The sequence below is a fragment of the Cuculus canorus genome, chromosome 1, assembly GCF_017976375.1.
Source record: "Cuculus canorus isolate bCucCan1 chromosome 1, bCucCan1.pri, whole genome shotgun sequence".
NCBI lineage: Eukaryota > Metazoa > Chordata > Aves > Cuculiformes > Cuculidae > Cuculus > Cuculus canorus.
The window spans coordinates 28288340-28304769 of NC_071401.1; the positions used below are offsets into that span (position 1 = coordinate 28288340).

General features: G+C 42.4%; 1 protein-coding gene across 2 annotated transcripts in view; it reads left to right on the forward strand.

Annotated features, from left to right (window-relative positions):
* The first annotated feature begins 2300 nt into the window (after positions 1-2300).
* Positions 2301-16430, forward strand: part of INTS6 (integrator complex subunit 6) — a 45863-nt gene continuing 31733 nt past the window's right edge. For both annotated transcript variants that reach the window (XM_054067913.1, XM_054067922.1), the window contains exons 1-3: positions 2301-2551; positions 2715-2792; positions 3758-3907. In XM_054067913.1, the coding sequence (XP_053923888.1) occupies positions 2441-2551; positions 2715-2792; positions 3758-3907 (339 nt within the window). In that variant the 5' untranslated portion in view covers positions 2301-2440. The remainder of the gene's footprint in view (positions 2552-2714; positions 2793-3757; positions 3908-16430) is intronic.

Below are 16430 nucleotides of genomic sequence, written 5' to 3' on the forward strand. Positions count from 1 at the left end.
CTCTCCCATAGTCGAAATGTTTTAGTGTGTGATGGGGGCTGGCATGCAGCTGTACTCCAGGGAAACTCGGCAATGTGACCTCTGCAGCGCCTGTTGGTTTGCTTCCTCTGACAGCAGTAGAACCTGGACCAGAACAACTTTGCTGCTGGTCACAAGACAGCCGGAGAGACACAGGCAACTCAAGAGCCACTGAGTGCACACAAGCTTGGTCACTCCTACCACCACCAGCAGGATCCACACTTAGGAATACTCATAGTAAAATCTGTTGGCTGTATTCTGGTCTTCACTGACTCCAGAGATTCCTTCCCAGTTCTCACAGGGTCCCAGAGGTTGAAGATTCCTTAATGGCCTAAAACATTGAACTGGGCTGAAAGGGAAATGTTCCTGACTTCACCCCAAAGCCCCAAAATGTCTGGCATGGGTCACGGATGGAACGCCAACAGGACAGCCAAAATAAGTGGTTCGCAGGCATTAGAATGCATACCAATCTGTAATGGAAATATGATCCTATCCCTCTCTCCTCCTCAAAACTAAATGCTAATATTTCACTAGTCTTTATAAAAAGCAACAAACAAACCCAAACCAGCTCTTGCTTAATGACAGAAATCTTGCCTGTAAGAGCAAAATTAATCAAACCAGGACACTGCCAATTTTATCTTCAAAGAAGGAGCTCGGTGGCTTCATACCTTCTAGAGCAGTGGCTGTGGGAGCACATCAGCTGGATCAGGCAAAAAAATACCAGTCAGATAGGAAGCAGAGCAGTCTCCTGAAGAGATTATGCTAAGAAATGGCTCTGGAGCTATTGCTCCAAGGCTACGAGAGCAGAAAAAGCGGAGACTGAATTGCCGGGTGGGGGAAAAAAAAGAAACCAGACCACCAAACAGCAACTGAGACCAGAGATCTTAGTCATTAACTGGCTGGAAACACTCCACAATTATACGATTTATTGGAAGTACATTTGGAGTGCCTTAGCACGGATCAAAGAAACATCAGTGTTAATCTTTGCCCGTACACAAGGCAAAAGGTCACAGCTGGGGCTCAGACAGATTTTTTTTCTCTTTTTCTTTTCCCCCCAAGCATAGAGCAGAAGGCCTGGCCACGTTTCTGGGAATTCACCATCAAAATGGTCCCCAATGCGGACAGGGAGGGGAGGGACCGTGGGCTCCCCCGTCCCGAGGGGCAGCTGCCCCATGAGGGCTGCGCCCGCGCCCCCTCCGAAGAGCCCAGCAAGGGCTGCACGGCACCCCCCGAGCTCCCCGCTACCCCAGACCTCCCGTTTCTTCTGCCCCTCTCCCCACCAATCCTTCCCCGTTCTTCTGCCCTGCTTCCCAAAGCCTTCCCGTTTCTTCTGCCCCGCTGTCCCCAGGCCCTTCCATTTCTTCTGCCCCGCTCCCCCCAAGCCTTCTCCGTTTCTTCTGCCCCGCTCCCTCCGTCCCCTTTCTGCCCCACTGGCCCCCATCCGTCCCTTTTCTGCCCCTCTACCCCAACCCCTCCCGTTTCTTCTGCCCCGCTCCCCCAACCTCTCCCCATTTCTTCTACCCCCCCCTCAGCCCGTTTCTTCTCCCACGCTTCCTCAACCCCTCCGTTTCTTCTGATCCTCTCTCCCCAATCCTTCGTTTCTTCTGCCCCGCTCCCTCCCAACCCCTCCCCATTTCTTCCAAAACCCCCACCCCGGCCCCCGTTTCTTCTGCCCCGCTTCCCCAACCCCGGCCCCCGTTTCTTCTGCCCCGCTTCCCCAACCCCGGCCCCCGTTTCTTTTGCCCCGCTCCCACCCGCCCATCTCTCCTGCCCCTCACACCCCAACCCCTTCCATTTCTTCTGCCCCGTTCCCCCCACCCCTTCCCGTTCTGCCCGGCTCCCCCAGCCTCTCCCCGCTCGTCCTGCCCCGCGATCGCCCCCGGGGGCGCGGCAGCCCCCGCCCCACCCTGCCCCGTGTCCCCCAGCTCCGCGCCTGCGCCGCTCAGCGCCCGTTCCCCCACCGCCCCCGCTCGATTTGCATATGCTAATGAGGAGCGCGAAAGGCGCCCAATTGCGTGGCCGGGAGCCGGTCACGTGGCGCGGGGCCGCGTCCTCCGGGGGCGGCGCCAGACCTGCCCAGGCCGCCTTAAAAGCGAGCGGCGAGCGAGGAAGCGCCTCAGTCAGGGAGAGAAAGTGCCGGAGCGGCGGGGCCGCGGCCGCTCCGCCCGAAACTTCCGAGTCACATCAACAGGGGGAGGGGAGGGCGGGCGGCGGCCGAGGGCAGGCGGTGGCGGGGCACGGTTCGCGGCAGCCCCCCGCGCCTCTCCCTGCCCGGGCCCCGCACACAAAGGAGGGCAGGGCGGGCAGCGCTGGCCCCGCGGAGCGCCCCGTGCAGAGCACTCACAGCCCCTCGCCCCCGGCCCTGCCCCCCCGCCCCGCGGCTCTGCCCATGTAGCCGCCCGGCCGCCGGCCCCCGCGCACTATGCCCATCTTACTCTTCCTGATAGACACGTCTGCCTCCATGAACCAGCGCACCCACCTGGGCACCACCTACCTGGACGTAGCCAAAGGCGCTGTAGAGACTTTCATGAAGGTACCGGCTCCGCCTCGGAGGCGAGAGAGAGGCAAAAAAAAAAAAAAAGAGGGGGGTGGGTGTGGGGGGAGGGGAGGGACGGGCCGTGCCGAGCCGAGCCGCGGGGGCTCCGGCAGCGCCGCCGCCTCTCGCCTCACCCTCTGCTTTGTCCCTCGCGCCGCAGCTCCGAGCCCGGGACCCGGCCAGCAGGGGAGACAGGTACATGCTGGTCACTTTCGAGGAGCCTCCCTACGCTATCAAGGTAACCCACTCCCTCCCCTCATCCCCCCTTCCCTCGAATGCCCCCCTTCTCCCTTTCCGCGGCGCCGCCGGCCGCGGTCCCGGGAGCTCCGGCGGCGCTGACACCAACATGGCCGACATTCCCCCCCGCGGTGTGCGAGCAGCAATGGACTGTGGGGGATGCCGGGCAACTCGGGAGAAGTGACAGCAACTCCGAGGAGAGTTCGGTCCCGCTGCACCCTCGCAGCGAAGGGGCGGGGGATCCGCACAACACGAGGCGGGGAACCTGTTGGAGGTCGCTTCCATCTGTGGGAGAGTAGTGGAGGTAGCTGTGAGGCTAGTGCATCTGTGACTAAACAGAAATTTGACCTGTGAGCGGTTTTGGTTTCTTCCCTTCGGCAGATGGGGAACTCTGGGGTTTAATAGAAGCACCTATTTTCAGATTTTATGATATGACAGTAAGTATTAGTGACTTCCGAGGCATTTTGTTAGTGTTCGTGGTGGGCAATGTGTCCCGAGGAAGACCATAGAACCAACAGTGACCTGAAAGGGGCCTACAAGAAAGCTGGAGAGGGACTATTCATAAAGGCTTGTGGTGATAGGATGAGGGGGAATGGGTATGAACTGGAGAGGGGCAGATTTAGGCTTGATATAAGGAAGAATTTCTTCACCGTGAGAGTGGTAAGACACTGGCACAGGTTGCCAAGGGATGTTGTGGAAGGCCAGGTTAGATGGGGCCTTGGGCAGCTTGATCTAGTGGGATGTCCTGCCCATGGCAGGGTGGTTGGAACTAGATGGTCTTTAAGGTCTCTTCCAACCCTAACTATTATATGGTTCTATGATTCTATAACTATAGAGCCATAGGGTTAGAAGAGACCTTAGAGATCATCAACTTCAGCTGTACCTGTCTACTACTAACCAGAAAAGCCTAACAGGAAAGCAAAGCTCATATCTGCAAAATAAGTCTTCTCACATTTCTCTTTTCAGGCTGGCTGGAAGGAAAACCATGCAACGTTTATGAACGAACTGAAAAACCTTCAAGCTGAAGGACTTACGACTCTTGGCCAGTCCCTAAGGACAGCTTTTGATTTATTAAACTTAAATAGATTAGTAACTGGCATAGACAACTATGGGCAGGTAGGTTGACTGTTAAAAGATGGAGAAAACATAAAACACAAACTTCCCAGAGATGACAGTTAGATGCTTGTCCAAAGTGGCATCTTCATTAAATGCTCAATATAGAGGCTTCTTCAGATAGCTTGAAGAAATGCTGACTATGATTTGATACCCAACTTTCCTTTCTTCCTTTTTTTAAAACTTCAGTTATTTGTCAGTTCTTAAACTGTGATGTAACCTCTAAGTTGACCTTCTCAGTTAAACTTCATCTGTTCTTTTTGTATCAAGTCCATGTTTCGGATTCTCAGCTGGTGACCCTCCTGGGGTCATGAAAACTTTGCTTTCTCTCTACAGCGTTGTACAACCAATTAAGTACAGTTCAGGAAATGAGCTGTTTTGTTTTTTAACAACACTGCATGTCCAAAAGTACTGAATGGAGCGCTTTTCAAAGCCCTTCCTTTTCAATAAGTTTACTGCAACTTCTCTACATACCTGTGTTTTTATAAACCTGCTTGTTGTATGAGGGCCTTGAGAAGCCATGCTTCTCTTGTGTTTGTATTGTAGCTGTTCTGTTAAGGCAGGATTTTTTGGGGGGAGTTGGCCAGCATTCTCTTGCTCAGTAGTATAAGCTGTGAAAAGCCAGTAACTCTAGGATAAATGTATGCATTGGGAGATGTACACAGCTCTTTCTGACGTTGGATCAGAGCCTGGATTTGTTTACCTTAAAGGACACTAGTAGTATTGGGCACAGTATAGCACATATTATTCACTTGAGCCCTACTAAGCTGAATCTGCCCTTTTCGTTTGTTGTTCTCATGTAATGATCCCTGTACTATCTGAGGATTAGTTACTGCTTTTGGTATTTAACATGGGAATGTGGCTGTGAAAATAAGTCCTTTTTCTTCCCCTCTCCAGTTTAAGCAGAGTCTGTGTGATAACGTGCCATCTTTGAGAAGGAAATTTCTCTCTTGTGTTGCTTTGTATGGCTTTGCCACTAGGTGATCAAGTGAGCCTAAACATTTTTAAAATGCCAGCTTAGTGATGAAACTTAAAAAAGTGCTAGTTCCACAAATGGTTATTTTTCTTGTCTATTGCCATCTGCTGTCCTCTTAGGTCTGTGTGCTAATGTTTCCCATTTTCTGATTTTTTTTTCAGTCACGCAAACTGCATGAAGCTTTTTTGAACAGTTACCACTATAGGCACATAGACAATACTTTTTCACATTGCTGCTGGTAATTATAATGTTCAGTTAAACCCATGTTGAATAATTTGCTCTCTAAGTGAACTAGTTGTGCTCAACTACTCAATCAAGTGAGTGGTTGAGTTGTCATGACTATTTTGACTCCCTAGTAACGTTCATTACTGCAAATAGCTGCTCCTTTGTCTGTAGAGCAGTGACTTTTTCTTTCTGATCTGTTTTGGTTACAAGTCTCTATCTGGGCTCAACCCACCCTTGCTTTTGTGTGCTTTTAAGTCTGTTCTATGTGTGCGGCTGGCTGTTGAAGAGGTTCACATGTACAGCCAGGTGACTAAATAGAAATTCTAACTCTTTTTAGTGTCTGCAAAAATTAGAAGAATATTGCAAGTGCCATGTCATGAGATGCATAAGTCACAGGTTTCCACTTTGGCTTTACTAATCAAATTAACATTTTTTTTCACAAACCAGATCGAATTCTGTTGCACTTGTCCTTTGGCACTTGTGGGGTGAGATTAAGGACAGTTAACTTTCCTCAACTTCACATTGGCCTTTGAGCGCTATACCATGTTATCCTGTCAGCATTGTGTTGTTCATGTCTGCTACCTAAAATTTTCTCAAGATAAATGGGTATTTAAGTGTCCATGGTATGAGAAACTTACAAATTCAGGATAATTAAAGTGATCGGAGTGCTCTGTTGCATTTGAAGTAGTTTTCACCCAGAAAATCAATTGCTGATTCAATTTTTTAGAGCAGTTACAAATATTAAGGCCATAAAAATAGTTCTTAACTAACATATAGCAGACAGATGTTTGAAGAGTGATTATCTTAGAGTAGAAGGTAATTTTACAAGAATGCAACATTTAGATGATCTTAGGTGTGGTGTTACGTGCAGCAATAAATCAAAACTTTTGTTAAGCTTTTCTCTTGGAAATTGCTGAATGTTTCTTGACTATCATGCTTGTTTTTTGTTGTATTGACAAGCTTCTAGGATATTTGCTAAGATCCACTTGTTTCACATGTATGAATTATAAAACAGATTTTTGTTATATGTACCAATGACAAGACATGATGCAAGCGTGATGGGATTGTCTGGTTGTCATATAACAGTGTGATATCTCATGCCTCTGCTGAGTGTGAACTGTGTTTAAATGGCAGTGTGACTCACTATACTTGATGTCTTTTGAAGTAGACCAGAGTTCTCCGTCAGCTGACTTCCTGAACAAGAGCAATGGCTGCATGGTCATTCTGAAATGGAGGAAAAATCTCCTGCTTTATAATTTCTTGCAACATTGTCTGGATTTAATTATGACTATTTATGATACTACTTTTCAAGTAAATAAGTACTGATTTGGTTGCTCATAAAGATTGGATTACCAAGTGTACAGCTGTATTAGCTAATCACAGTACCTCACAGTCAGATCTTAAAGGAACACCGTCAATGCATTTAGATTGTCAAGCATATGAAAGATGTCTTCATAAGCTATTTATGATATTAATGCCATGGTATGGCTTTCTCAGACCTTTAATATACCTAGGGTTGTTAGATACGCGCTTTTGTGAAGATTTTTGTCAACAGCAAAAGGTTTAGGAAAGTATGCATATTTTAAGGTGATGATCTCTTTAATTGTTACTGCACTTCCAGACTGGTAAAGTCCATATTCTATTGCTTGAGTCCAATAATAGTTATTTTCTCCTGCTGTATAATACAGCTGATTATGATAGAACAAACCTTCAAGCATGGTGTCAGCTTTTAGCATTTGCTAAAAATAGTGATCCTCTTCACCTTCTGCATTTTTATAGAATGCTTGGGAAAAAAAATGCAGTGTTTGAATATCTTCAGGAAGAAAGCAATTTAAACACGGTAAGGTTCAGTAAAGGCTCACTGTTGTAGCACACAAAACTACATACTTTATTAGCCCAGTTTGCGCTTATCGAATTGACTTCTCTTTGTCATGTTTTCTCCAGTTCAACTTCTCCATTGTTTCAGGTAGTCTGAAACACCAAGACTTTTACTAGCAAATGTTCTGTACTCTTGGAGCACACTCATGAATCTTATAGTGATGTTTTTTTCAGCAGTACACATGTAGTCACACTTGAACTGAATAGTTATGAGTGAGGCAAATATGCAACTTATTTCAGTTGATGGAGGTGTTAAATACTAATGTTTTTTCTTTCTGTGGAAGCAGAAAACATGAAAAATGTAGCTATTACAATATAATATAATATAATACAATACAGCAAAAAAGTAAACAAATGGTTGAATTGATCCATCTCTGCACTTCAAATATTTGCAGTTTAGTGAAGTTTCTGAGACTGTGGTGTGAATCTAAGGTAGGTGAAATGCGTACCAATGGTGTTTTGATACTCTTGTGCAAAGGACTAACCCAGTACTACCAAAACTTGAATCTGATGGATGTTTGAAATTGCCAGAACTCTGATTCTCTGATACTCTGTGTCTCACTTTATTATTTGTGTAATGATGTCTCATGTTTTTGTTTTTTCAGCAGTATTGTGTAGAATGAGGTTTGAGAGGGTAAAATGTGAGTTTCAAAGTGGTTGAGTTGATGTATCACAAGGTGTTTTTTTCCACATCTTTTTCAGGGTGAAATTTGGTTTTAATATTGCAGCTAGAAACAGCACTTCTCAATAATACAAGCTTTTTATGAGCTTTTTATCTCACTAGAGTATCTTGCACATATTTTTCAGCATCATAATTATTATTGGTATCGTAAAACTGGCTTAGAGATGAGATTGACTTCTAAACAAATTTGATGTAACAAAAGCATCTGCTAACTTAGCTGTTTTGAAACAGAAAAGCCAACTACAGTATTTCTATCCAAGTAGACTTGGGATAGGTATTTTTTGTTCACAGTGAACGAGTTGTTCTCTGGATTTAGACTAACACAAGAAACACTGTTTTGATAGCTTACCGGCCTGTGTGCAGTCTTGGTGAAAGTCTTTTCTGCAGTATGTTTCCCATACGTAATAAAGCATAACTAAGACATCTTGAAACAAACTAAAATCCAAGAGGAATTCAACTGATGAAGAATATTTTGGGAACTTAAAAATACACTAAGGGCTGGAAAGACCTATTTCTGACCTGGCGGTTGGAAGATGTCCTGCCTATAATAGTGATGTTTTTAAGCACCGGGTTTCTTTTTTCCTCACGAGTTTTCATGCTATGACCATCGGACAGTCAAATCCTAGGGAAACTGCTACTTTATTTTTCTCTCTAAATATGCTTAGACCCATTTGTAAGTACAGTAGCAGTATTACTGATATGTTAACACAGAGCGAGTGTTCGTTTCTTGACCTCAGTATGTTTTGCCATAACAGCTTAAATACTGTAGTATTCCAAATATGTGTAAATAGCATACCTAGATTAAGTCTAGTTGCGCTTGTAGGCACATGACAGCTTTTTGTCACACATTGTAGACTGACTCCTTGCTTGCAACAATGACACATAAGATATTGTCCCCTAACATTGCATACATTATGTTTTTGCAGTGATACCTCAATGACCTGGATGAAGGCATTGAGTGCACCCTTACCAAGTTTGCAGATGACACTAAGCTGGGTGGAAGTGTGGATCTGTAGGGAGGCTCTGCAAAGGGATCTTAACAGGCTGGACCACTGGGCTGAGGCCAATGTCATGAGGTTATACAGGGCCAAATGCTGGGTCCTGCACTTGGGGCACAACAACCCTATGCAGTGCTACAGACTGGGGGAAGAGTGGCTAGAAAGCTGCATGGAAGAGAAGGACCTGGGGGTAATGGTTGACAGCCGACTGAATATGAGCCAGCAGTGTGCCCAGGTGGCTAAGAAGGCCAATGGCATCTTGGCTTATATCAGAAATGGTGTCACCAGCAGGTCCAGGGAGGTTATTCTTCCTCTGTACTCGGCACTGGTGAGACCACACCTTGAGTATTGTGTTCAGTTCTGGGCTGCTCACCATAAGAAAGATGTTGAGGCTCTGGAGTGTGTCCAGAGAAGAGCAACGAAGGTGGTGAGGGGGTGGAGAACAAGTCTTATGAGGAGCAGCTGAGAGAGCTGGGGTTGTTTAGCTTGGAGAAGAGGAGGCTGAGGGTAGACCTTATTACTCTCTACAACTACCTGAAAGGAGGTTGTGGAGAGGAGGGAGCTGGCCTTTTCTCCCAAGTGACATAGGATAGGACAATGAGAAATGGCCTGAAGCTCCGTCAGGGGAGGTTCAGGCTGGACATCAGGGAAAAATTTTTCATGAAAGGGTCATTGGGCACTGGAACAGGCTGCCCAGGGTGGTGGTTGAGTCACCTTCCCTGGAGGCGTTGAAGGAATGGGTGGATGAAGTATTTAGGGGTATGGTTTAGGGAGTGTTAGGAATGGTTGGACTTGATGACCCAGTGGGTCCTTTCCAACCTAGTGATTCTATGATTCTATTTTCTTTAAATTGGTAAGCAGTTTTATTTTTTGATTGTTTTTTGAAGGTTATTAGACTCCTTGCTTTCAAAACTCAAAATCCTTTGACCATGACTTTGGTCTTGGCATTCTGAGGTCATAAACACTGCACTGGAATGGCTTGTTGTATGCATCCAAATTTGGAACCGAAGTTTAGGTTAGCGTTTCCTGCTTTGTTATGCTAGCCTGGTTGCACAGACACTTTGCCTCTCATGTTGGTAGAGGCAGAGGTTTGTGCTTCTGGAATAGCTCCCATTCTCTTTTTATCTACCTCCCCACCCAGCAAAACCAAATGAGAGAATTTCAGGGAGTAGAAAACAACATAGCAAGCTTAAGCATTGTAATGGCAGAAATACATATAAGAAAGGATTTGTTGGTCTCCTGTTTTCTGTGGAGCACAAATTATTTTAATGTAAACCTGTATGCCTGTTAATGTCAAAGATCTCTATGTGAAGTGATGATGAAAGTCAATCCTTCTGACCTGTATGATAAAATTTAATATATTGTTTCCAATTTATACTTTTTATGTTGCAACCTTTAAACGCGTGATCTTGTCCACTTTTGAAATGTTTATAATTTTTAGTTTTGTTTTGTAGTGTCCTTTAATGAGAGCTGTGGCAGGCGTTGTTGCAAGTGTGTTTTAACATTGAGGTGGAACTGTGTCTTTCAGCTTTCCCAGAGCAACGGAGTTCACTGAAAGTCTCAATAATAATCACATCAAACCTAAGTGTTCTCAAAGTCGCTTCTCTGGTTCAAATTCAGTATATTTTTAAAGAAGAATTTAGAAATTAAAACAAGCTTACGCAAAGTACTTTATTTTTTCTTAAAAAAAATGTTCTCAGTCTTTCACTAGCAGAAAGAAGTGAGATATTTGCTCATGTTCTGAATATCAAATATGCATTGGCCACTTCAAGTCTGTGTGCTTGATATTTCAGTTAATTTCATTTGGAAGAGGCACTGCCGTAATGTTTGTTGTGGCTTTGATTTTTAGGGGTTGGGTGAGCGGCGTAGTGCTTCTGAAGCTTAAGCAGATGATACAGATATCTGTCTCTGGCCGATATTCTTGGATTCACAAAAATGTCACCAAAGAAAGTCTGAGTATAGTTGGGAAAACCAAAATTTTATCTCTTGGCTTGACTTTCTATCTGGAACAGTTTATTTGCCTCAAGTCGTAGACTTTTTGGATATACTAGCTTTTTTATTGGATGCTTAAAGGTATGTATCCCATAGCTGAGTTATTCTTGTTGTCTTGAAATGTATTTGTGCTTCTTTACAGCCATTTGGCAGGCAGGCAAAGCAAATACGTGTAGATACAGAGCCAAGAGTTTGGTTAAATTGTGAAGCAGAAGTATTTTTTTCCTCAGTGTCTCATTTTTTTCTTTGTTCTCTTTAAGCTTGCTTTCACTTTTCTTACTGAGTAGTTGCATTCAGTCTTGGATTTCTGCTGTAGACAGTCCATATCTCTCAAGTTTGAAGGGAAGAACTATTATTTGTGTCTGAATTTCAATTCAGCAGAGGCTCAGCTGAAACTTTGTTGCTTTAATGTCTTGCTTGATGTTGCTTTTTGTTTGTAGTACATTATGTACCTTTAACAACTTAGTCTTAGTCTATTGCAGTCCCACTTAGTGAACATATTAATGTTACCACTTCGTGTTGTGATTTTTAGTGTCACATTGTCTGGCCCTTTTTTTTCAAGTTGTTTATGCAAGTGATTGGAATTCAATGTAATTCATGAGTGTTAGCATCTAGCTAGTATAGAACTCTTAGCAAATGTCCAGTTTACACCACATGATTATAGTGCTAATTTTAATTGTTGGAAGTGCAGGCCTGCCTAATTTAAAGAAAAAATAGTACTTCAGATAGGAGATAGTGGTTATATGTATATTTAGGATAAATCCTTTGTGTGTATTAAAAGATTCTTGACTGACTTTTTTTTAAGTGGACTAGTCCATGAGCCATCAGAGATTTGCAGTAGTCCTGTACTACATTTCTGTGATGTCTGCAAAGGATATGAGATGTTCATGTCTCAGTTAATTGAATTGCCCTTTCTTACATAAATCTACAGTCCACTATACATTTAAGCCTGAATTTTTCCAGTGGGGAAACTAGGTTAGTGCCTACAGCTGAATTAAAATAGACAGGTGAGAAGTTGCTGGCTGTGAGGTATGATGCTAACCTTAGTCAGGAACCTTGAATGACTGTGATTGAGGCACCTGATAGGTAAGGTTTCTGGTTGTATGAGAAGACGAGAATCTGTCAAAATCTACCACCTATATTTAAATAGAGTAAGATTAATTGTGAATCTTGCAGCACTGCGATGGTAGATAACTAGAACAGTGGGAATGTTGATTACGTCTACCACAGTTTCATGGCTTTAATATTGGAGGTGTTCTAGAAGACTGATCTAGGAAGAACTACAGTGCAGTTGGGTTGTCTAGTGTGGAGGTTTGACAGTGATTCAGGGACCCTTACTGAAAATAACGCTTAATGTCCTGAGTTGACTTGGCCAGGAAACTTTTTCCTGAATAATCACATTTGGTTTCTGCTCAGTGTAGCCACTCAATTCTTTAATTTATGGGGTTTTCTATCTACATGTAACTGCTGCTGCTTTTGGAGAGTAGGGTGTTAATCTGATTTCATCCAATAATAATGCTTGAAGATAAATTATCTGAATACACTGTTCATTTTGTCAGTGTCTCCTTGAACTTGTTAAATTGAACAAATCCAGAATATTTGTCATTGGAATCCATTTAGGGCATTAAAATTCTTTTTTGATGCTCAGCATATAAAATGAGTGAGAAGTGGCCATCTCTTTCACCCACATGCTCTTCCCATTCCCCCCCCCCCCCCGAGATTTTGAATCCCAGTGAGCTGACTTGATTGTGTGCATCATTTTATGTAAGACATAGACTAGCTGCCTGCTCTGCTCCTGAACTTATGGCCTCTCACTGCTCGTATTTGTGCCAAACTTGTGAGTGTGATTTCATGTAGCAGAGCAAATTGGTGATTAAGTCAAATCCCTAATAAGCTGGACTGTGAACTCTAATGGATCAGAATCTGTTTTAAAACAGCTAAGTTGCTCCTGCTGTAGTGGTGATAAACTCTGAGAGGGACTTACAGGGCAATGCTGGGACAGAATTGCCCTATCTTTGTGAATCAATAAGCTACTTTCAGTCAGCTTGTCAGTACTCTGGACTGATATCCCCCAGAAAGGTAGGAAGAGTTTTGTATGCAGCTCTTTGGCTTTTCCAGTTGTCTGTGGGTATTTTTTGGTGTTTACCATACTCACTTGGCTAGTGAGTATGAAATTCATTACCTTTCTCCTGTATGTGGAGAACAGAGGCCTGGCTTAGTGCTGTCAGTTGCACTCGCTGAGCCAGAACTGGCAATGCGAAGTCATTGCTGTGAAGCCAAGAGGCTGCAGTAATTAGGGACTTGATACAGGGGTTGACAAGAACTGCTATTTTTGGAAATCAACATTCAGAAGTATTTTTAGGAAATATGACTAAAATCATTGCTAAACTCAGATTCTTTGGGGCTGACTTTAAAAGTTGTTTGGTATGTATGGTTAATTGAATTTTTTCTTAAAGTTTATTAAAGCTGAAATTTAACCCATTTTTAGCAGCTTGCATTTACTATTTTCTGTCAAATAACTTCAGAAGCCACCAGGATTTTTTGGTAGATAGATCCACTTTCAGTTGATTCTGGTGCTGATACATTTACTGATCTGTAACTAACTGATAAGGTGTATTTTTAAGTGACTATTTCCATTACCTTAAAACAAAGGTATGAGTGCTATGCTGCTTGTTTTTCAATTAATTTAATGTAGGGAAAAGTTACATGATAATCCCCAAAAGGGAAGAACTTTCTGTCCAGTCACTGCTTACTTGTTCCATATGTTAGTGGCATTTTGTTCTTAATTTCAATGTTGTTCTTCACTGTTCAGTTACTTGCTGAATTCGCTATATGTAAAGTCCATTCTATGTTTTTTATTTTCAGAATGTCACATAATAGTGAAACATACAAGGACTGAATTGTTTTTGAAACTTACAGAGGACCCCATCCAAACTGGAGCACTTAGAAATTAATCAAGTAGTTATCACTTATATAATACGTATTTAGAACTCAATTAAATTTGTTCTTTGATGAAAGAAACAGGACAAACCTTTATATAAACCTGGCATTCTTGAAACTCTGACTTAGTAGTGTTGGGAACTCTGTGATCTAAGCAGATGGAAACATCAATGTATATTGAGATTTTAAACTTGGTGTCATAGTAAATCCTACCATGTGTTCATAATTCCTTTATTGTTCAGTATGAACATAGTCTAAAAATCCTTCCTTGACATACATCCCTTCTGTTTTCACATGTGCACTATTAAAAATATGGAGATTCTGTATTCCAAAATTATAATTTCTTGCATTGAATGCTCTTTTCAGGCTACTTTGAGTTGCCTTTAATTTCTTGCTGTTAGTTTTGGTTTTGTTCTTAGCACAAATTTCTTGAGTGGAATCCCAAAACAACTGAAGTTGTGCAATTAAATAGTCTTTAAGCAGTACATTTGGTGCCAGACTTGAAAATCTGGAATGTGTAAAGTTATGAGCATCTATAAAAATGATACTAAGTACAGAGAATTTTTGTTGCACGCTTCAAGATGGATATGCAATGGAATCATTGCCTGTGATATTGAAAATGCTGGCAAATAAAACTCTATAAGACTAGTTCTGGAGTTTTAGAAAGCAAGCACATGCGGAAGTGATCTCTGTCAATCATGTGCAATGAAACAAAAGCTGGTTACAGAATATATTTCCCACTTACATGCATATGTATACAATTTCTCAGAAATCTTACGCATATTCTGTCATTTTCCAATACTTCTTTTTTAATGTTATGAAACTTTGCAAGTCAACTCTTGCTGATTTGGAGCTGGCTCCAGCTCTGTGCTAGACCTTGCTTTTTAAGATATGTAGAAACTCCAAACAGAAGTGATTACCGAAGAAGACATATCTGTTTGGCACAGATCATACGGAACACAAGGTGTTATCTTTGGAGAATGAACAGTGTCTGGGAAAAACACCGTTTTAAAGAAAACATGTTGTCAGAGGTACACTGTGGCTTTTTTGAAAGTTGAGCACAACTGCTTAGAAGAAACTTAACTGTACTTTAGCTTAAATCAAAATATTCCACTTTTTGTAATAGTTACCACTTCTTGTATCACCTGCAGAATACAAACTTGCAAGCTAAGGCAAAGAAGGGAGCTGATATGCTTAAATATATTTCTATGATTTTTTTTTTTAGGGAGGGGGAACAAAGGAGTTTGTGTCTCTTGTGAAATTCACAGAACTGTCTCTGTAGTGTTTTTAATTATAGAAGTTATATCTGACCTAATCTGTTTTTTTTTACTTGTAGGGCTTTCATACTGGGCAGGATAAGTGTAAGGTGACTTGTGTTTGGAGCTTCAATAGTTAATTGAAACTGTAAATGGTTGTTTTTTTAAAAAAAGACTTTTTAGGGAAATGTTAAGGAGCAAAAACTGAGCAAATGACTTTTTTTAATCCCATTTATTCTCCTAAATACTTAAAATTTCCTTTGCTTAAATGGGGCTTATGCAGCCTATATTATGGGGGCAGCAACTGTTTCAAGAATGCTCACTTCTTTCTTATATTCTGTAATTGGTGTGCGGGTTAGTTTTATTTCTGGCTTGGCTTTAGGAAAAGTTTGCTGTTGCACTTCACTGTGACTGTGTGAATGAAAGCTTTGGTCGTACCACCAAATCAGTATCCTCACTGCCTGTGCAAAAATAATTTTATCTACTGCTAATCTGTAGTGCCAGTTAGGAGTGAAGCAAAACCCGTGTAACTACATTGTAATCCTCCATAGGCATTCCAAATAAGAAACTATGATTAGTGCCTGTCTTGGATGTTGTAATAGCTCTCAGGTATTTATAATGTAGTTAACTAAACAGTTGGCTACAATAACCTTGCTGTAGCCCAAAGGGAACAACAGCTGTACACAGCTGAATTTAGGTTTTGGAATCTCCTCACCTCATGGAGGAAAGGTCTGTTGTGGTAGCTATCCTTATTGCAAAGTTGTTGCCATTGATATGGGACTGTCAAGAGTGTGAATGAGTGCAATCATGACTGCTTGAAACTTGGGGGAAAGGAGTTAATGGAAACAGGACTACAGACCTTGATTAATTCTAGTGGACTTCCTTAAACCTCTTGTTTTTAAGGTCTTCTCCAAAAGACAAAATAATTTGAGTTAGACTGTTTTTTAGCTTCAGCAGAAAAAGGTGTGTGTGCAATGCAGCTGAATGTTTGTGGTTGAACCTTCTAAAAGATGGGCAATCTGCTGCAAAAAGGGAGAAGTGGAATGATAGTATGTGCAGTCTCTGGTGTCAGAAACCACAAACTCCCTCTTGTAATCAAGAGATTAGGATTCAGTGACTGATTATGACTTATTTGTACTTATACAATCATTTAAGGTTTTTAGGTATACATAGTTTTAGAAAAGAAGTATTTCCCTGTTTCTGTGTATTTTGAGTTAGTATTCAAACTGAGCATGTCTTATGTTTATCTCCTCCTTACTCAATTACCTCCTACAAGGGTAGATTTTATTAACTTGTGCCCCCTCTGCTGGCTGGTTTTCCAATTACAAAGTAAAAATACAACTTTATGTAGTTGAGGTACTCAGCAAAACCCATATGATCCTTATGTGTGAGAGTCAGTGGTGGTGTTGAGAGTTGGTGTTTTCATAGTGTGTAGTTATTGCCATGGGTTCAGTCCAGACTCCTTCAGCATTTGTCAGGCCCATTTCTTTCCCTTATTCCTCAGTTGAAGTGATTGTGTGGTTTTATCCCCCTCAGCCCTGTCCCCCCCCTTGTGTATATTGTACAGAGGAACGATGTC